Here is a 23,289-nt window from a genome sequence, read left to right as displayed (position 1 = left end):
CAGTGTGATATCACACATTTAAATACTAAATTAATAACGGAAAAACTCACATAAAAAGATTATTTAAAAAAAAAAAACAACTGGTATCACACATTATTTTCCTGGGATGGTCCCATTTGTCAACAGTTTGCTGAACAGATAAGCCTGCAAAATGCATCCTATCACAATGCCTCTTTCATACTCCATCAGTTCCCTTCTAACAGCCATTTCACCTTGACACAGTTGCACTGACTTGGGAGCATCATATTTCTCCTTTATACCAGCTACAAACATGTGACTTATTACATGGCATGATACAACTTGCCCATGGGTGGTGCCCATTGACTTCCTTTCAAGTAGTGTATGTTTACTAAATAAGTGGTATATAATTACTGCAAATCATATTTGATTAAATTATTTATTTGGATATGTTTTGAGTAATTTCTGATTTCTGCTAGAATAATTAAAGATAAGGTTTCTTTGTATTGAGTTGGAGATCAGTAATAGCATTTGATGAGGACAGACCTGGTTACTGTTTCAGCACTCAAAATATAAGAATACACCAAAAAGTAAAATTCTCAATTACCAAAATTCACCCCTCTGATCAAACCACCTGAATTATGCAGTGCAGCCACTGAAAAACTTTTCCTTTCATATTAAAGTACTTCTGGTTGAATATGATCTACTCTACTGTAGTTGCCTTTCTATATTTCAAGTTTTTGATAGCTTTTTCTATTTCAAGAATTGATATCCACTCCTGACTGGATTTCTCTTGAATACATACCTTTTTTTTTTTTTTTCATACCTATTTTATCCATTGTTCTGTTACTGTTCATTTTTTAACAACCTTTCAATGTAATTGCTCAAGACATGAAGGATACCTTGAATTTTCATGACACTTTTCAATAGCCTCTAGAACAGTTTTTCACCTTTCTGATATTTATCTCCTGTATTTTTACCAAAGCCTTCACAAGCTTTTGTTTAGATACTTTTACATACTGCATTTCTTTCGTACTTCTTTCTTTATATTTTCTGAGAGCACATGCTGATTTTCTTGCTTTGAATTTTTGCTACGCCATCTTCTTTTCCACAACTGTCTGTATCTACTGTGTAGGACTGATTTTTCTCTCTTTGCAGATACCTTTATCACATCAATGGCTTTAAAGTGTTTTCTTCAGTCTCTGACAGCTGCTCATCTTTCTTTTCAAAACTGTCTTACATAGTTTACTTTTCAATACAACATTCAGTTTCATCCTGTTCAGAACCAGATGATGATCAATTCCTGTTTGAAATCCCCTATATACTCTTGTGTCCTAATGAACCAGCATTGAAGATATTGCTATGGGCAACAACTTAGTCAATTGGATTTTACTTCTTTTTTTGTTTCTCCCCATGTGAAATTGTGCAAGTCTTTATGCTGGAACTTAGTGTTAGTAATGACTAGACCATGTTCTCAATATAAATCAAGCAGGTACTTATATTATTATGAGCTTTGCTCTTCAAATTTTCTCAAAGCATTTCTGTATGTTTGATATTCATTTCCTACTCTACTCTTTAGATTATTGATATGGGCCATCTTTTTGTTTGTCACCTACATTATCTAATGACTAGAAAGATTACTCCACTTCTTCCTTAGTAGAATTTTCTGTGGCATAAATAACTGTCGAATTTCTCATTTTGATGTTTGTCCACATCAGCTGTCACTTGACATTCGAGATATTTTCATGTTTTGTTCACTAGTATAGCTACTCCTTCCTTTCCTTGATGGTTATTGTCTGAACATAACATCTGCTGATGGTTTCAGTAGTACCAATTATGTTGACATGATACTTCTCTAATTTCTTCTGCTAGTTCTACTTTTTTTTCCACTGTAATTCTTACACTGATGATACCTATCTTTAATTCTGCTAATGATCTTATTCTAGTGGCTTACTTTTCACTTGCCCTGATTCCTTGACAATAACAGTAGGTTCTCATTTAGCCAGGTGACTCCCCAGCCAGCAATGAAATTGCTGACTGGGAGAGTCACCTAGCTAAACAAGGCTAAAACAAGAAAGAATCTCATGTTGTACCATCATTTTGTTTTTGGTTTAAGCCAATACAGAAGACAATTTGTTGGATAAATCCCATATTCTTAGCCCATCATTATTTGTTCAGTATCCAGGTAGATGGATACATGGTGCACCATGAGAAGGTAAGTATTGGGCATTAGGTCAGAAACTGGTCCTTATTCCTTAAAAGGCTGTGTAATGCTAAAACTATCTGGCTTTTAACCTTATATGATTCCAAGAGAAGAGTATCTCTTGATAATCTTTTTGAAAAGCTGGAGACAGTAGTCAGTGGGGAATACATTCATAGGGAATATAGTAGATAGAATAGCAGTATTAGTTTGGTGCATTTTTGCTCATGTATTGTAGATTTAGCAGAAATGTGTGAAGGGAGCTTGATGGATGCCAGTTTAGCTAAAGAGCATCCATAGAAATATCTGTAGAAGAGATGCGCTATGGAAACTTTCTGCCTGTGAGACATTGGCTGGAGAGAGAGAGATCACCAGTTAGCTGAATTGCTTTCTTCTGTACAGCAGTCAATAACAAAGTTGTTAGCTGGACATATGAAAAGTAATGTCTTTCATCAACTCCAAAATAAATTTTCCTTGATGTTTACTGATATTGATGAGATTCTTGCACAGACAAATGAAAATAATTTAACTACAAAATAAAAACATGTGCTTTCAATGCAGTAAACTTATTTCAGTTTTATGCCAGGCTCCCTGAAAACTTCCACCATCAAATCTTTGCAAAAAAAAAAAAAAAAATCATGTATTTAATAGCATCACATCTGTGAGCAAATGTTCTCAATATTTCACTTTCAAAAAGTAAATATTATTAGGTTAAGCCCAAAATAAAATTGTAAACTGATTAATTTTAATACTTAAGACACTTGACAAATATTGATACTTGCACATAATGAAATGTACAAAAGTATGTGCTTTCTCCTAAAACTTACTAGCTAGTTATTCAGCCCCCATTATTTAACTGGTATGATTGGGGCTGCAAATACAAATAATTAATGTGGGACAGCTAGAGCACACATTGTTTTCAGCTAAAGTTAAATAATAATAATAATAATGAGATTAATAATTTTAACTTTGTTTTCCACAAGCAGTCCATAAATTGGATGTGTGAACTGCTTTTGTGGTTCATTGATATTGAACAGAGGCACATAGATTTACTATTTCTACCAAAAAATAGTTAAAAACCAATGGCACTCTATATTATATGTTGGTAGTGTTGCTAGCATTGAAAGGGGGTGGCTAGAGCAAAGATAAACATGTTAATTTTTTTAGACTTTCTGGGGAACATTAACAAAAGTGAGGAGAGAAAGATCATTCCATGAGAAGTTAATTGAATGAAGAACAGGAAAGTTAGCATGAGTGAAAATTTGAGCTGCAAATGAATGAGATCTAGCTATTGTATCTGTTATTTTGATGTGTGGTGGAACTGTCAGTAATAGGCACAGGGCAGAATTCTTACCTGTATAGCAGACTACAATTTTGCCATTGCTACTGTTCATAAGTAATCCCCACTCTTAAAACTTTTGTGGATTTGTTTTGATAATCCATATGTAAAGTGTTTTGTGATTAATCTTTTTATTACATTATTTCTGATTAGATATTTTTCATGCAGCATTCCATTGGAACGCAAAAATACTGATGAATATAAAAAGCAAGAGGCTAAAGCATCTAAGATTGCTAGTGAAATAGAAAATAGTGCCAATTATAAGTCACGTATTGCTGTAGAAAATGGAGATGAGGAAGAAAAATATAGTGCAGTTATTAGACCTGAAAATGCTGCTAATGTAAAGTAAGAAATGTACTTTTTTTTTAAATTTAATGTTAAAATTAATTCAGTTTTTAAAATTAGTTCCACGTACACTATACCTTCAAAGTAAAAATATTGTATCAAAATTTTTATCTTTAAAAGTATTTTATTCTAAGCTAAATATTTCAGAAACTGTTCCATTTTTTGCATATGTAAACTGTGTGCAAGATCACAATATCCTTTACAGATTATATATATATTCTTCTTGCTGACTTTTACTTTTCTGTTACATGTAGATAATCTTTGCTGAATGTAACAGATTTTCTAATCAGACTCCATGCATGATAGAATATTCATATAATGTTAAAAATTGTGTCAGGACTTAAGCCTATATTGGATTTTAGTAACCTTGGATTTTTGCACACTTAAGTGCAAAATCAAACATGGCTTAACTCATCTGAACAGACAATGTAAGAAATCCAGTAATAAAGCAAAAAATATGCAAAACTAAGTTTAATTCTGACTAAAATAAATTCAAAAGTATGTGTGTAGGTAACTGGTAACTCTCATGTATCTGGACTTTTTTTTTGCACCTCTCAAATTAGTGTTTAACTTCCCACATTCAACTTATGTTTTTGTTCATAGTACAAGCATTAAATACATAATGCTAACAGGGATTAGGAATGCAAGATAGCAGTTGTCTGTCATATTCACATCACATTCACCTACATCCATTGTAAAAAAAAGTACACTCAAACTGTGATGATTGTAAAAGACATAAAAAGGAAATCAGTACACCTATTGCACTCACCATGGTGCAACATAATGTTAACAAATAAAGAAAATGCAAATAAATACAGAAAAACTTAAGACTGACTGGAAAGGCAAACGAGATTTGTTTTATATGTTTATGAAGCTCATGCTAGACTTTCACCAAATTGCTAGTATTTGCATTAATGATCATTAATGATTAGGTCATGGCTCAGTAATTTTTTTCTTTTGTCATGCTATTATACAAGAAGCTGTGTGTGTCACCTTGTTTCACTGAAAGCATCAGAAAGATTCCTCATGTTTTGTAGTTCCAGATTTCATTTGTTACAAAGACATCATCTCGGATACAGTATAAAAATTATAATAACACAGACAAAAACACAAGTGGAAGATGTTAGACTAAAATCCTGGGGGAGGGGATGACTAACGGGCAGGTAGCATATACAGTGCAGTGTGGATATGCTGGACAAAGGGATAGTTCACATCCTGGGCAGGACGGTGCAGGATTTCATCACATTACTCAGAACAGCATGCAATTTAAAACTTATAAATTGTTTATTACTAAAAGAAAGAAACATAAGGCTTCATTTTGGCCATGTAAATTACATAGGCAAAGTGGATACCAGATCCAACATTATTTCAAAGCTGGATGTTTGTAGAAACTATGAAAGTTTCTTAAGTTGACTTAAGCACTTACATTGCCTTAGCTTGCACTGCTTAACTTGAGGCAACTCTGGGATGCTGATGAAGTATGACCAGTAAAGTCCTTGTAAAGCTCTGAAGTCAACTTACAAAACTTTCATAGTTTCTACAAATATTTGGCTTTGAAATAATGTGGAATCTAGTATCCACTTTGTCTATATAATTATAAATTATTTATTTCTGGAATTTTCCATTTAATATTTTTGGACCAGGGTTGACTGTAGATTACTTAAACTATGGAAAGCAAACCCACGGATAAGGAGCAAGTGCGGTATATCCGGGAGGATGGGGGGGTGGAGATTGTGGAGGTGATACAGGGTAGGTGTTATCTCTGAGGCACACCAGTTGAGTATAGATGGGAAAATGCCATTAGGACGAGAGGTCTTTTTAGTCGTTTAGTATTCTTCTGCTTTTTTTCCCCTGAAAAACCACAGGAGGCATATGGTGCTCAGTTTCTGGTGGTAGGAGATAATTTGCCTTAGTCATCTGTGCAGAAGTTGAAGAAAAAGAGTGATGCCATCTGGATGAGAAAGCGAGAGAAATGCAAATGAATAAAAGTTGTTGCATCTAATGGCCTTTGCAAGGGAAGGCACCTTCCATTTGAACAGGAGGAGGTGAGCTTCTGCCATTAGCTTTTATGAAGTCACATTCAGACTTGTTGATGGTAGTTTTGTATTTTCTGTATGCTTCATCATAGGCTGAGCATGAAGCTGGGGTTCTTGTTGCAAGCCACATGAGGTAACCTGAATTTTTTTCCTTCAACTGTTTTGGTATACACCTTCTGTTGAACCATGACTTAGAAAACAGGTGAGAATTTTGGATAGAATATAGAATGAATGCCTTCGTGCCATTAATATCTGTGACTCACTCAGAGCAGGTTTTTGGTCAGAACAGCAGAAATAATAGTCAGACCATGGAAAGGAAGAGGGAGTTCCAGAGTTCTGACTTGGTACATTTGTAGTGCCAAAGAACACAAGGTTAGAAAGGAGGGTGTTATGTGGGTGACACATAACACAGGATTGTGATGGAGTTACTCAGAAAAGTGTCCTTATAGTGTGCATGAAAGGAGATAAAAGGAGATCTGGATATTAGAGCAGATTTTGGACACATAACACAGGATTGTGATGGAGTTACTCAGAAAAGTGTCCTTATAGTGTGCATGAAAGGAGATAAAAGGAGATCTGGATATTAGAGCAGATTTTGGATTCTCTCCAAATCGTACCTCTGCCTACCCAAATTCCTATTCAGATAGGCAGAGGTACATTGTGCATTAATTCATTGCATATAGCAAAAAAATTCTGTATCCTGTCTAACTTGGATAGTGGCATTGGAAAAGGCAATTTTTTTCCAGTGCAACTGAGTTGTAGCATTAACGTCACCCAGGAAGATGACTTTATTATTCGGATAGCTGGATTGCACAAGGTTCTTCATGAATAAAAAGGTGAAGTAGTCAGTGCTTTTTTTTTTCAACTTTGGAGACTATAAATACAGCAGATGAATGTTACTGGATGAGGCATAGAAACCTTGAGCCAGAGTAAGTCGGAAAATTCTAAATTAGGCATTTCTAGCAAGAAATATCAGATCTTAAAAAAGGCATATGTCCACCCTTGCAGCAAAAAATATGAAATGTATAGCTATGTTGTCAGGTTCTGTCAAGAGTAGGAGGTCTGGATGACTAGGTTACTATGTTTTCTAGGAGTTTGCTGTGGTGTGAGTCAACTGTTCATAGGTTGAAGGGAGCAAAAGAAAATAATGTTAACATATTGATAACACATCAGCAGTTGAAGACTAATTATTTGAAGTCATCCATGTTAATATTTATGGGCAATTTTACAGCCACAAATAAAATAATAGAATTTTCATAAAAGTAGATGACAATAAATGAGTTATGTGGGATTAAATGGGTTTTGGAGTCTCTTATGGCTTTCTTTCAAAGCTGAAGTTTAATACAGTCGATGCCGCTTATTGTGATCACATTGGGACAGTGATAACATTAACTGGCTGGTAACATTAAGCAAAGGATATAAAAAATTGCATCATTTATTTCAATTTATTGTTATAGCATTATTTAAGTTAATTTATTGTTATGAACAATTTTTTAATAACCAACAAAATAAAATTTATTTTAAAAACTTAACTAGTGTTGTCTGTCATGTGTTTGAATATAATAGTTCATGAATAAATTGCTCATACTCATAATGCCTTTCGAAGTTTGTTGCTCTATGTTGCACACCAAGACGAAGCATTCATAGAGCTTCTTGAATCTGGGCATTGGTTGAAGGAGCTTCTAGAATTTGTTCTTCTATACTTGTATTAGGGTTCACTTTCTTCTATTAGTTTAAAGTTCTCATCGGAAGCAGCTTGGCATATTTCTTGGCATTTTCATTGTAGCCACCACTTCAATGTTGTTATCAATAGCCAACCAATTTTCAAATTCTTCTTTTGACATACTGTCTGGGATTTTATCAGAAATTTTATTTGTAAGATATTCAAATTCTTCGGAAGGAGTTTCAGAGTTTGTAAAAATCCACCTTTTTGGAAGCAGTTTTCAATAGTCTTCTCTGAGACTTGCTTCCATGACATTACAACCAAATGCAATGCATCAAGAAGGGAAATCTTTTTTGCAGTTGCACTTGCATCAGACTGGTCTTTTATATAATCAAGTTCAGCTGCAATTCTCACACGAACTTCCCTGTGATAATAAGCTTTAAAAGCTCGTATGATGCTTAGTCACATGGGCGAATTAACGATGTAGTGTTCAAAGGCAAGAAAATTACTTCGATGTTCTTTAACGATAAATTGTTTGTGTGCAGTGCAGTGCAGTTGTCTGCTAACCAGACAATTTTTCGCTTTAATTTAAGATACCACTTAACTAACCAATTGTTAGAAATATATACACATTAGCACAAGAATAATGTTTAATTTGCCAAATATTTCAGTCTGAATATTACAGACCATCTTTAGTGGCTACATAGGAATAGTTTTAAAAAACAAAGTGGAATACGAACAATTGATCATTCATACATAGAATGCGCCACGTGATGTCATATCACTAAGTATTAGAAGAGTAAACATTTAAAAAATATATATATTTGGCAAATTAAACATTATTCTTGTGCTAACGTGTATATATTTCTAATCATTATGTCACAAGTATCGTTACAAAATCTAACCAATTGTTGAAAATGTCATTAGTCATCCAAGCATTTGCACTAGAACAGTAGTCAACTTTTGACACCTTTAAAATACCAAGGATTTTTACTTTTTCCAATCACTAGGAGCTCTCGTTTCTCACCTTTCATATTAGCACAAAGAACTGTCACTCGCTATTTTGAAGATTTAAATCCTTTAGTACTTTCATTTCTAAAGAAATAAGTATTCTCAGGCATTTCATGAAAATAGAGTCCTGTTTTGTCTGAATTGTAAATGTCCTCTGGAGAATATTCAGCAATAATTTTTGGCCACTCTGTCTTAATCCATGCATCAGCTGATAAAAATGAGCACTTTTTTCTTCACCATGATTATGCTTGTACACAATATTCTCTCGCTTTTTCCACCTGTTAAACCATCAATCAGTTGAGGTGAAATTTTCTTTGCCCATTGTTTTTGCAAGTTCTGCTTTTTTGACGCATCAAACATCCATTAATCGAAGCATTCTTTTCACTAACCTTACTAAACCAAATTTTTAAATGCTGATTCAACTTGAGTATCTTTACCAGATCAGTCTCTCTTCCGATCCATGTTCTCATTAGTAAGAGCTGAAGTTTCAATGTTTGAACTGTTTTTCAAATCTTACACGGGTGATTGTGAAATTTTTAAAAATGTACAGCGCCACTGCGCTGACTCATTTTGGGCAATTTATCATAGCACTCCAAAATTCTTTGCTTTTCTTGAGAAGATAAATCTTTACATTTTTTTACTTGCTCCTACCATAATGCTAAGGGCTGTTTTAATGAGCACTTAAGATCAAATTCACTTACTGAAAGAGAGCAGGAAAATAAACTCGAAAAATCACAATTAGATGGTATTTATACCCCCCATACACCTGCATTTGCATGGAAGACATATCATTTACGGAATAATAAGATTAAAGAAGATTAACCAAAAAGTCAGATTTCGACAAATGTTCTTTGTCAAATTTTCTCCTGATTAACTATCATTTCTTAGAATTCTGAGACGCAAAAGGCTAAACATTCGAGGATTTTGATAACAATAACTGGAAGTTTGATTATAATAGATGGATTATTTTTAATTCATTTTGAATGGTGTGTTTTGGGACCGACTGATTTTGATAACAATAGCCGACTGTATTCTCTGGAATAAGTGGATTCTACTGTACTTGCAGTGAAACATGTTTCATGTATCTCTCATATAAAAAGTCTCACGTTTAGTAATCAAATCGCTATCTGTGATTTGATACAAATATTAACTCATCTGTAATTTTCATTTCATCCTGCAGTAAGTCATAAACTCCTAATATTAGTTACAAGTGTTTTATTCTTGGGCATGATAAGAAGCTTAATCAAGCTTGAGAGTAATAAATAGTGCTTTGGTTAATTGTTATGTACAGTCATATATATTACAGAAATATTAAAATATGTTCTCAGAAAATTTATTTTCTGAGAATGAAAGGATTTTTTAAGTTAATTTAAAATGTGTCAGAAGTCTTTGCAACATGTAGCAAACAAGTTGCAGAAATTTATTAGTCATTTGAACTGTCATCATTTTCTGGAGTTTTTTTAAACTTTATTATAATTTGCAGATATGAGAAGTTTCATAATCTGAATAAGTTCATCTCACTTGGCTGAAAGATGTGCTCTGTTTCCTGAGAAAAGTTATTCCAGGTAATAGAGATTGGCAGAATGAAGGAGTGGCAGAAACAGATTGGTTGGGTTTAGCAAGTGATCTGTAAATGGATGTTGCACAGCCAACTGCTGCTTATGTTACTGTAGACTTTGCAGAAATAAAAGGATATGTGTTGGGAAGATTATAATGGATAACATGCAGTGGAACAGTGCCTTGTAGAAAAGGCATAATACAGAAACAAACCTGTGAGACAGTGGCTAGAGAGTCAGAGAGGAATCATCATCTAGCTGGTTTCCTACTTTTGACAATCAAGAAGTTTTTGGCGTAGTACCCCAAAGGTTGTGTGTGTTTGGGAATTTGTGTAGTTAGTAGATGGACATGGGTGAAGTAATGTCTTGAACTGAAAATGGCACCAAACTTATTTGGAGGCTGTGGTAGCTACAGATATGTTTGTTGTGTTAGTCATGGTAAGAAGTAAATGTCAGCCCAAGAAAAGAGATCTCATAAGATGGGTATTACCCAGGGCAGTACTTATGCACAAGTGCATAAGTACTGCCCTGGGAGCCCTGAAAAATTAGGGCCAATTTAAGGGCCCCAAACATGGGGAGACCCCCTGGAGCACTATAGCACCTTTGGAAAAGGGTAAGTATGGCCCTGGTATTACCAAACATAAGAGTAAGTGAATTAAGTAATGGACGGAAGGGAGAGTAGAAATCTGTGTAGTAATAGAAGGTGACTAGGTTGTTATCTCCATATTCAAAAGTAGTATAGTGATCAGTGTTTAAAGCACTAGTTCTAGAAGATCTTGTTGAGTTGCATGATTTGCCAGATGAGTAGAAAGAATATTATACTCTCAGTTAATAAAACTATGGATAGCTTTTTGAAGGTGGTGAGAGGAAGTCATTTCTGTATAAGGAAAACAGATCAGTGAAAGAACAGTCCTAGGACATTCCTGCATTGGTTCAGCAGTCCAAAGAGAAAAGCCATTCATCATAATATAATATGTATTAAATGATCAAAGGAAAAAAATTTTCAGTTACTGAGGGTGTGATAGGTGCGCCAGAAAACAGCAATTTGCAGAACAAACAATGCTAGATCTAACCAGGTATTCTGGAAATGTCAAGAGCAACAACACAGGTTTTTTGGTATTTGCATGATGTATGTCCAGAAATGGGTGATATTTGGCATAGATCTAGAGCAGCGCTTCCCAAACTGTGGGACGCAGCCCCCTTGGGGGCTATGAAATAATGAAAACAAATTTAAAATATTTTAAGACGTGTCAAATATGTGTGTAAGATACTAAAAATGTAATATTTGCATTTGATTTTTGCAATATTCGCTGTGTATATTTTGTATTGAATATAAAAACAAATGTTATAATAATATATGTCTGTATTCTGTATTACGAATTTTTTTTTTTTTTCCAATGGGGCCATGAAATATTTAAATTTTTCCAAAGGGGCCTTTACATCCATAAGTTTGGGAAGCACTGATCTAGAGTACTAGAATCTATACTGGTGGTCATTCATTAACTGCTGAACTTTCACTTTTATATTTTGAAGAATTAGGTAAAGGTCATGAACAGTAGTTTGGTAGTACAAAATATCAAGCATTGAGAGCAATTTTCTGAATTTAGAGTGTGGTAAAGAAAACGAAGTTGCTTCAGAGAAGGTCAAGAAACACAGAATTCTAGATTTAGCATTCTCTTACATTAGCATATTGGTTGCACAAAGGAACTAGCACCACCACATAGAAGCACAGATTGGCAGAAGTTGTGCATGACTGTCTTTGCCAGAAACCAGAAGGCATAACTGTCATTTATACAAAGGATTTTATTTGCATTTGGTCCCTTCAAAGTCATCTTTGGATTTTGTATAGACTTGTAAGAAAGGTGGAGTTTTTGTCTCAAGTCACTTGTGACATACTGCATTTTTTTATTTTTTTATTTTATTGATCAGGCGATTGAAAGCAATAATCTGACCATGAAACAGAAGAGTGTGTCCTTTAGGTCATCCTGGTTGATGGCACTGTTGTAGTGCCAAAGAACACAGGGTTGTAAGTGGTTGAAGGGAAGGAGTTCTGTTGGAGCAGAAACTTATACAAGATTATGATCTGAATTAAAGAGGAGATGATGCTTGCAGTATACTTGGAAGGAGAATGGGTTAAACAAAGATCAGAGGTGTTGTTAGAGTAAAGAAGATTATCTGGTATTTTAGAATAAATCAACATTTTGTATATTAGATCATTACTTATGGCAAATACTTTATCTTCTCTTCTGGCTTAATAAGTGGAATTAGAAAAGTAGAACCATTGAGAATTGTGAACATTAGTCACCTAGGAAGACAACTGTTTTGGTAGTGCAAAATATTAAGCACTGAGGGTAAGGAAGGTGAAGTGGTCAGTGATTTTTTTTTAATTTAGTCGTAAAGAAAACAAATGAACATTACTTCAGAGCAGGTCAGAAATAGGTGGAAGACATCATACAAAATGTAATTTGGATACTCACTACTACAGTTTTTGATAAATGAGGTTTAGTCAGAAGTAGTAAGTTGAACCTAGATATCTGTTAATTGTCATTATTAGTATTATAGGTCCTCTCCATGGAGTGCAAGGACTCATTGCAGGATGCCATAAATGTACACTGCTGGACAAAATTAACAAATTACAAATATCTTCTAGCATAATCCCACCAATATATGCCATTGGATATCTCATTATACCAAAGTGCATTACTTTATATTTACTGATATTGAACTGATGGTCATTTTCATAGTTCTAACCTATTCAAATCATTCTGCAAGTGCTGCATGTGTTGGTCACATCCTGATTACCTTGGATCATCAGCAAAGAGATGTCACCATTGAAATCCTTTCCAATGTCATTAATGCAAAGAATGAATAACAGTGGACCATGGTCGCCTTGAAACTGGTGTCACCACCACCTCCACTGCTACTGCCTATACACTACTTTTTGATATTTGTTAGTCAGCCATCCTCGTCTTATTCACTTTAATAGTTTATAATCCAGTATCTCATATCACCAAACTTATGCAGCAGCCTTCCATGCTGTGTCCTCTCGAAAGCTTTAGCAAAGTCCAAAGTATCATGGAGTATCCATTTCTCTTGTCTGACTGTACATTATTATAAAATGAGCAGATTGCACAAACATGACCTTCCCTAGCAAAACCATACAATTCTTTGCAAAGTACAGATTCTTTGTCAATCCATTTCTGTATATGGGATTGGATGGTATACCAGCTCGAGTCTTACATGAAACAGCAAAGGGATTGTCAGTGCCCTTGACCATATTATTTAATTTAAATCTCAGCTCTGTGTTAGTCCCGAGAGGGTGGAAAGAGGAAAGAGAGGAAAATAGTTCCATTGCATAAAGGAGGCTCCAAGACTGCTGTTGCAAATTACCAACCAATCAGCATATCAGGAGTTGTTGTCAAGGTATTGGAGAAATTGGTCAAGAGCAAAATACAGGAATGGATAGATGGAAATGGGATACTCTATGGGGGCAGCATGGTTTTTGTGAAGGGTAGATCATGCCTCAGTAACTTGCTCACGTTTTATGATACAGTGATGACTGAATTGGATAAGGATAATGGATTTACAGTATTGCTGCTGGACTTTGCAAAGGCTTTTGACAGGATACCACACGGAATTCTAATCAGTAAATTGAAGAACATGGGGATGGATATAGGGTTGGTGAGATGGATTGGAGGGTGATTGATGGAGAGATATCAGGGAATAGAGTATTCAGGAGTAGAGTCCAAAAGAAGGCCTGTGACTAGTGGTATGTCACAGGGTTCTGTTCTTGGACCACTGCTATTTAATTTGTTCATTAATGATATAGGAAAGGATCTCTGAGAGGAACTGTTCAGTTATTTACTGTTGATGCCAAATTGGATAGTGCAGTAGTAAATACACATGATGTCAAAATTTTGCAGGATGATTTGAATAGATTGGCAGACTGAGCTAAGGAGAATGGATGTCAGCTTAATGTGGCAAAGTGTAAGGTTATGCATTTTGAGGTGAAAAGATTATCAACAGTATACCACATTGGTGGAACCGTACTCCAGGAAACTGACAAAGCCAGAGATTTGGGAGTGTTGGTGGATAGGGAGTTGAAGTTTAGAGGGCACATAGCAAAAGTGGCTAAATCAGCTCATCATATCACTTGGTTGAAGAATACTTTGAGGAGCAGAGTCAAGCAGGTTATTGTTCCTTTTTATCAAGCCTTGATAAGACCCCATCTTGACTAGTGTGTGCAGATCTGGGCACTAGGGTTTCTTGGTGATGGGAAGGAGGTAGAGAGGATCCAGAGGCTGGTCTATGGAATGAACCTTACGAGAACGGGTTGAAGATTTGTGGCTTACAGAAATTGGTTGATAGGCAGAAAGGGGGGTGATATGATTGAGACATCCAAATTACTGAGGAGTATTTACAAGATTAATTCAGAGGAAATTTTTTAGAACAGGTCTGGTGGTGGGAGAATTAGGAGCCATTCATGGAAACTGAGCAAGAGTGTTAGAACTAGTTTTTTTACTTGGAGAGTGGTGAATGAGTGGAATAAGCTGTCAATCTGTTTTGGGTATCATGACTGTGAATGAGTTCAAAGTATGATAGATACTCTGCAAATGCTGAATAGTTGCTCTTACCAACTTTTTCAAAATCTTCATTCCACTGCCGAGATAGATAGGTCAGTAGTTAGACATATCAGTCTTTGCACCATTCCTGTGCAATAGGATTATCACCCTTACACATTATTTCCATTCCAATGGATTCTTATCTGATCTTAGAACTTAAATTATATAGTCTAGTCAAAGGCACAGCCAGTTCAGCTAAATACACTTTTAGTATCCATGCTGATATCTTACCAGCCCTTATTCCCAAATTTTTATTCACTTTCTGCAGTAGCTCTAATACTTATTCCTCCTCGTTGACAGTTTATTTTTCACTTGGTTAGAGTATAATAAATTTAGTTTAATCCTTTATCCAAGTGTGAACAAACAAAGTTTGCGCCTGAAAGTATCTTCAGGACTGGGGTAAGGTGGTACAACACCATCTCCACTTGGGCCTAGCTCCCACTGAAGAGACCTCAATAAAGGTCGAAACTAGTCTGGGTTGTGGCCCTTCCCTTAATGCATAACATTAGACATATCCACAAGGAGATGTGTTTTGCATTATGGGAGATACTGAGATAGGAGTGTTGGTAGCCTGCTACACCTTTGCAAGGAGTGCCACCTGGTGTTGTACCACCTTACCCCAGTCCTGAAGATACTTTCAGGCGCAAACTTTGTTTGCTCACACTTGGATAAAGGATTAAACTAAATTTATTATTCCTCCTCATACACCATTTTCTTTATCCAGTGAAGAGGTAGCATTAAGCTCTTTGTACCTGTATGTCCATACAGCTACTCATTAATTAACAATCTCTTCTGTATCTGTCATATGCCATTTGCAGTCAGTAGTTATTATTATTATTATTTCCAGTTCATTCTTTCTGAAGTTTTAAAGAAATGTGTACAAGACATGTTTGCCACTTATGTGGCTAACATGTAAAAATATTATTGAATTTATTAAAACTCCAATATCTTTCATCCAGTGTAACACAGATCTTCAGGGAAGAGAACAAGAGATCAATCTAACTACATTCAAAACATGAATCACAAGATATCAGTCATGTAGCATGTGCTTACTAGCTTGTATCTCGGTTACAGTTGAGTTGACAGGAGAATACACTATTAAAGTTTAAAGAAACAAGTCGAATAGCTTCTGATTTAGTTACAGAAACTATCCAACTTCTTCCTTTGAAGAGGCAATGGCTATTGGTGCGCAATGCAATGCCCAAAGGTATCTACATGTGTTCATTCTGATCTAAATCTGGTGATTGTGATGGCAATTGTTGGATATCAAAATGTGAGCCAATCATACCCCTACAAAGTTGCGCACAAATTTTGAGGATCTATTCTCGGTACTTCTGCATAATTACGGTATTCCTCTCAAAAACGTAGGGATGCAGCTGTTCATCATTTTTCTCCGTCACACAAGAACACTGTCTTCTCTGTAAGTGTCCCTTTCCCTGATGTTGGAGGCATGATACTGTATTCTCGTTTTCTCCAGACCAAACAATGTCTAGAATCCATTTGTCACAGCTCTGTCACATGTTCATGAAACTAGAGCCATTACCACAAATATCAGTCTAGTTGGAAATATTTTCACCTGTGGCTGCAGTGACCTCAAGAGACAGTTTGGTGACAGGGCATTGTAGAATTCCATCTTGCTGAGCCAGATAGTGATCTGTTCTAGTTGATATAACTCTGGTGACCTTAGCCAGCTCCTGTTGTAATACTTCCTATTTCCCAAAACTACATTTATAATGCCAAGACGTTACTTGATACTTTAAAGGGACGTGGATTGCGTGAAGGATTTGAGAAATTTTCTGAGGTGATGTTGCTACTATAGCAACATTAAAAGAGTTGTGCATCACAAACAAACAAAAAAAGTTTTGGTTTCCAGTGATAAAAGTGAGTTGCATATATGCTGCATTCCAAAAACATTAAAATTGCATTAAAGAAATTTGAGAGACTGGCTTGCAGTAATGATAATGACATAACTGTTGCATTTGATGATATCTGTGCTAATAATATAGTTTGATATAAATTCTGATAATATAGTTTAGATACATATAAGATGAAATTGCATTCTTCCTTTAAATTCTTTCTGTAATGTAAAGAATTCAGTTTATTAAGGAGTTTTATTATGCTAGCCTCGTTGGTTATGTTTCTATTCATAGTTATCTCCTATTTTGCATGATATTAAATACACACAAATAACAAATAATAAAATGATTGAATAGCTTATACGAAGGTGGTCTGAAAAGTTCTCAGCCTCAACCATAGATACCAACGCTATCGGCGAGATTTTTTTATGTAAGTTGGTACATCTGTCATAAGCATCCATGTGAAATTGCAAGTCATTCTATCAAGTAGTTTGTTTTATACAGCTGTCTGAAGCAAAAGTGTTATCTGTATCCCTTGAAATTGATTAAAATTGAGTATTGTGCAGTTATAAAATTCTTTGTAAAAAAAAGGTTTAATACCAAAAGAAATTCATTTGAAGTTCATAAAAGTTTATGGGCACTCTTCTCCTTCGTTTTAGACAATTAAGAAATGGGCTGCCGAGTACAAACATGGCCTTATCAGCCTTGAAGATGATCCACATGAAGGACGTCCCAAAAGTGTAACAACACCAGAAATCATTGATTAAGTGCACAATATGGTATTGAATGACTGGCGAGTCAAAGTAAGTGAAATTGCTGAGACTATAGGCATTTCAAAAGAACGTGTATGATATATTTTGCAAGAAGAATTGCAAATGAAAAACCTTGCACAAGATGGGTGCCACGCTTGCTCACAGCAAATCAAAAACGCGCTAGAATGAAAATCTCTGAACAGGGCTTAGGGCATTTTAACAAGAATAAAACTGATTTTGTGCATTGATTTATTACTATGGATGAGACTTGGATTCACCATTACACATCAGAATCCAAACAGCAGTCAAAACAGTGGACAGAAGTCAGTTGTTCAGCACCAAAGAAGACAAAGTCTGTTCCATCAACAGGAAAGGTCATGTCATCGGTGTTGTGGGATGCTAAAGGCATTTTGTTTATTAATTATCTTGAAAAGGGTAAAACAATAACCAGGGAATATTATTCTGATCTTTTAACCAGACTAGATGGAAAAATTCGTGAGAAAAGACCCGGTTTGCAGAAGAAAAATATCGTCTTTCATCAGGACAATGCACCTACCCACAAAGGTGTTTTGGCAGTGGGAAAATTAAGGGATCTTATCTATGAATTGTTGGAACATCCACCCTATTCCCCATTGGCTCCCTCTGACGTCTATCTCTTCCCAAAACTAAAACTCTTCCTTGCTGGTCAGCATTTTTCTTTGAATTAAGAGGTTATTGCAGCTGTAGATGGGTATTTTGCAGATCTTACTGAGAACCACTACAGGGATGGGATAATGGCGCTGGAGCATCGCTGCAATAAATGTATTAGTCTTAAGGGAGATTATGTTGAAAAATAAAAATAATTTTGAAATTATACATTATTTTTTCATTGTTATGCTGAGAACATTTCAGACCACTCTTGTATTCACTTGATTTTAACCCATCTTCAGAGCACAACTACATATAACAGTACACAAGCTACGATGAATGAATATAGGAAACAATTCAAATTGTAACAGGCAAAAGAAAAAGACCTAGTTTAAACACCATGTAATGTTTTCTAAATGGAATTTTTTTTTTATATAGTTGTTGAGTTGATCTTAAAATAACTATCTCCCAAATTTTTGCACCCATATTTGATTTTATGTGAGTATTTTGGTAACAGTTGCTGATTCAAAAAATAGTCTTTCTGACTTGTAATGATTTCTATATGGCACACTAATTTTCTTCCATCTGATCATATGTGAATTGGTTTTCTAAGCTTAAGCATGGTCTGCCAATTCTGGCTTCTAATGATGGTATCAAATGCATTTGTGTTCTCTCAGACAGATGTTAACAGCATAGCAGCTTTCTCTCATTGATTCTGTGCAAGATATCCAACACATGGTTGGCCAGACCTGACTGTGGTAGTGAATATATTTCTAATATAATTCAAGACAGTTGCTGGTAACTCTTCCAGTTTGTCCATGATAAGACAAGTTGCAAAGAGTCTTGTATATATTTGGAAATGAAAAGGCCCCAAGAGTTTTTCTTTTGAACAGATCTTAGATAAGGGTAGCCAGCTTCATATGGGATTTGACAACAGAGATTTCTTTAAACTTTTAGCTATTTTTTCTGAGAGGGGGAAGAGAACCCATGTGCTTCCCCCTCCCCAAGACATTTAAGGAAAAAGTCCTAACTTTGACACAGACGTGCTGTTCAGCTATATTCTATAGATAGTGTAAAACAGCCACCATCTAAGGATCCAATTCGCTTTCCAAAAAGAAAACAACAGTTTGCCCCTCTTACATAAGTTGATATCATGCCAACATGATGGATCCTTGGCATTCTCAGTTTACAGAAAATCCACTGATATACACATTCACCATCAGTCACACTCCTCTCAAAATAGTATGGAATTATAAAATCTTGTACAACAGAGCAAAATTAATTTGTTTCAATAATAATGCTCTCACTTCTGAACTTAATCACATTAACAACAACTTCTCATCTAGCAGCTACAATCCTCATCAAATCAAAAAAATAAATAAATTAGCCTTTCCCCAGCACTACTTGGCCTCTACCTCTTCCAAAACATGAACCACCAAATTACATTCACCAGATTCCTTGTATAATCTAATATACTTTGAGTAGACAGCCTGTGGAAAGAAAGAATTTTCTGAACATCAGTACTTCATTTGAATATCTGCTATCTCAAAAGTCTGGTCTCTCCACAATATAGTACCGATACCAAACACAGTATCCTTTGGAATGAGGCTCACCTTCTGCATAAAAGCAGTTTAAAATACAAACATCTCTCTTGAAAGGAAGTTGTGAAGTCCCTTTTACACTAGCCTAATTTGAATCAGAATGATTGTCTCCCTCCCCACAAAAAGAAAAAAAAAAGGAGATTCTCATCCTATGTAAATATAAAAATTCTGATATTTTTTAAATATCCTTCTAGCACATGGCAACATTCTCAGTGGTTAACCAATTGTTGTATTTACTTTGTATCCTTGTCTTATTGAATTGTTTGCTTGTTTCATGCACTGATGATGTATTGTTAATTTCAGTATGAAATATTTGTGCAATTTTCACTAAAATTGTTTACAGTGTTTTGCTTTTTTGACTGTAGACCAAATAAATAATTGGCATCCCTTATCTGCTCCCCCAAACATCATCCACAGTCCCTAGACCTGCAAGGTATTTACCAGGTACCTTATTGCTGTAAGCTGCCTTACCATGGCCGGACAGGCCCACATCATAATTACCAAGTATAAGGACTACTTTTAGTTCAAACACTGTAGTCACTTGATTGGGACTTGAAGACTACACTTTGGACACCTACCCCAGGATATGTTGTTTTTAATAATAATAAAAAAACCTTACTCTACCATAGCAAACGCAAATATGAGACAATTCCTGGAATGAGGTTCTGCCTTAAGAAACTATCCAATCTCTACAAATTTAAATCCATGAAAAACTGCCTTCTTCAGTCCATTAGCCCACTGGCCAATACTGCTCAATCCAGCGCAATACGAGACACTATTTAGGACTTCATACACGTGTACCTGTGATTGCTCTTCTTCATTTCTTGCCCATTTTAGCACCTACTGGCATGTATTCATCTTGATTATGTCAATTTGACTTTGCCAAATTTTAGAAAGTATTAATTATATTATTTTAATTAATATTCTGTTTTAATATCCTCTTTAAATTTTTAATAATAAGGATATTAAATCATTTTAATATCCGTATTAAAAATACCAGTATGAGTAATCAGTTATTCATCTTGATTATGTCAATTTGACTTTGCCAAATTTTAGAAAGTGTTAATTATATTATTCTAAGTAATATTGTTTTAATATCCTTATATTTTTAATAATAAGGATATTAAATCATTTTAATATCCTTATTACTTTAATCATCATCATCATCATCATACGTATCAAGGATTTAGGCCTAGCATGGCCTGTTCCGGCCTTAGAAATCATCATTGAATCGTTTAAGAGGACATCCTGGTTTTCTTTTTCCTAATGGCTTGTACTTTAAGGCTTGTTTTGGTAATCTTTCTGTTTTCATTCTTTGAACGTGTTCCATCCATTTATGTTTATATTTTTTAATTGTTTCTATTACTGGTTCTTGGTTTAATTCTTTCATAATATCTTCGTTTCTTTTGTGATCAAATAGAGTATACTTTGCAGTTTTTCTCATAAACTTCATTTCTGCTGTTGTTAATCTTTGTTTGTCTTTTTGTTTTATTGTCCAGATTTCGCTTCCATACATTAAGACCGGTAAGGCTAATGTATTGTATACTTTTAGCCTGGTTTGTTTTTGAACTAGGTTTGGTTTAAATATAGAGTTAATTACACCTGTTATTTTTAAATATTTTGCAATTTTTACGTTTATATCTTTTTCATTTTCATATGTGATCATACATCCTAGGTAGTTAAATTAATTCACCTGTTCTAAGATCTTGTTATCTATTACTAATTTAGTTCTTGCTGGATCTTGTCCTTTAAAGGCCATAGTTTTTGATTTTTCTGTTGATATTATCATACAATAATCTTTGGATATGTCATTTAGATTTAAAATAGCTTTCTGCAAGTTAACTTCAGAATTTGTAATTATTATTTGGTCGTCTGCAAAGAGGAGAGTGTTTAAGTTAACTGTAGGTGAAAGTTTAATTCCTTGGTGTAAATTTTTACTCCATTTTATTATTATTTCATTTAAGTAGATATTAAAAAGAGATGCTGAGAGGGGACATCCCTGTCGGACCCCTTGGTTTATCTCTCTTGTATATGATAGCTCGTGATTTAATCTTATTTGTATTTGATTATTTTCATATATACTTGTGATAGCTTTTAGGATATTATTTGGTATTTGTCTTTCTTTTAACTTTGTCAAATGCTTTTTTCAAAGTCAATAAATGCAATCTGTGTTTCCAAATTATATTCTCTTCTTTTCTCTACTATTAATTTTAGGCAAAAGGCTGGGTCTATACATGATCGTCCTTTTCTAAATCCATTCTGTACCTCTAGAATAAATTTTTTGGAATATTTCATTAGTTTGTTATTTAAGATTCTGCTATACATTTTGTAACAGGAATTTAGTATACTGATACCTCTATAGTTTTTAGGGTCATCTGAAGAACATAAAAATTACATCTGAGGTCATCTCTAAGGCAAGTCAAGATTAGCAGACCCTGTTCTGGATACTCCTTCACATAGGATCAGATGGAGAAAAACATTTTTATTGCATAGAAGTTGTTACACCTCTTAGAGGCTATTCTTAGAATCAGCATTAGCTATGAAGCACTCTCCCAACCTCACCAAGTATGGTTGCATTAATTACCAAAGATCTGGGAGACTATCATTTTAAGATCTAATAACTAGACTTCTCTGAATTAACTTAATAGTTATCTGACCCGTGGAAGGTGCTATGTAAGGATATGGTGTCAGTTACAATTTAAATTGTTTCTGCACTTGCTTGGTTTAGTGCTGTATGCCTGTCAGTTTTATTGTGCTCTGATGATGCTGGGTCAAAAACCAGTGAAATATTAGTGAGTTTAATAAATGTATTTTTTTCCTCTTGGTGTTAGTTATGCCATTAAGCTTTATTATGGACAATGAACAACATCTAAGTCTTTCCGTATGAATGAACCAAATGGATACTTTGAATAGAATATATTCATCTGCATGATGTAGGATATGAATCACAGATAATATTCTTTTTTTTTTTTTAATTTTACATTTCTCTCCCTTTTCCCTTCCCCACACACATATAGAAACAAATTATGTGATTGTACTTATATTGAAGCATGATCTGTGATTGAAATGTTGCTACCTTCGAATCTTGCTGTGCATTTTTATTTAAGCACGAATTCTCCATGTAAATTTTAATTGATTAATAATTTCTGTATATAGATATTAACTACACAGTATAATATATAAAAATATCCTTTTTAGTAGATATATGCCACCTCCTAGAAGAAGGAATATGCACAACAGTAAAGCTTCTCGTAATAGTTCTCAGTCATATAGTTCTGGTAGCAAAACCTACCACTCATCTTCTCAGACATTTCATAATACTTCAAATTCAGCACATGTTCAAAGCTCATATAAAAGCTCAGGGTCTGTTTCTGCACCAAACTGTGTATCCTCATCTCCACGACCAACTCCATCAGCCACCCCTACTCCGAGGCAAAATGCTACCCCACAACATGCCCGTCCACAAACTGACCAACCTTCGCTGCAAACTCAAGCACAGGAACCACGGGAACCAAAAATTAATGGAGGTAACTACTTATTAGCAGGATTTTTGGTTTGATGTATGCCTGATTTATAAATAAGTGTTGAAAATTTATGCCTTAACATTTTTCATTATATAGAACTAGTTTATACTACTAACACAATTTTGTGAAAGCAACTAAGCATGTTTTGCATTTAACAGCATAAAGGATGGGAAGTATGTGGATCTCTGTTACAAGGAGA

At 34.8% G+C, this 23,289-nt stretch overlaps 1 protein-coding gene across 6 annotated transcripts in view; it reads left to right on the top strand.

Moving 5' to 3' along the window:
- Nucleotides 1-23,289, top strand: part of LOC150095691 (uncharacterized) — a 369,335-nt gene that overhangs the window by 191,339 nt on the left and 154,707 nt on the right. For 5 of the 6 annotated variants that reach the window (XM_090409912.1, XM_090409913.1, XM_090409910.1 and 2 more), the window contains exons 9-10: nucleotides 3,666-3,842; nucleotides 22,765-23,093. In XM_090409912.1, the coding sequence (XP_090266038.1) occupies nucleotides 3,666-3,842; nucleotides 22,765-23,093 (506 nt within the window). The remainder of the gene's footprint in view (nucleotides 1-3,665; nucleotides 3,843-22,764; nucleotides 23,094-23,289) is intronic. The other variant, XM_090409909.1, reaches the window with a different exon arrangement.

The sequence above is a fragment of the Typopeltis vanoorti genome, chromosome 20 (assembly GCF_054136105.1).
Source record: "Typopeltis vanoorti isolate ZY-2024b chromosome 20, IOZ_Tvanoo_1.0, whole genome shotgun sequence".
NCBI lineage: Eukaryota > Metazoa > Arthropoda > Arachnida > Uropygi > Thelyphonidae > Typopeltis > Typopeltis vanoorti.
Note: the sequence above shows the minus strand (reverse complement) of the source record. Positions and strands in the feature narration are given on the sequence as shown.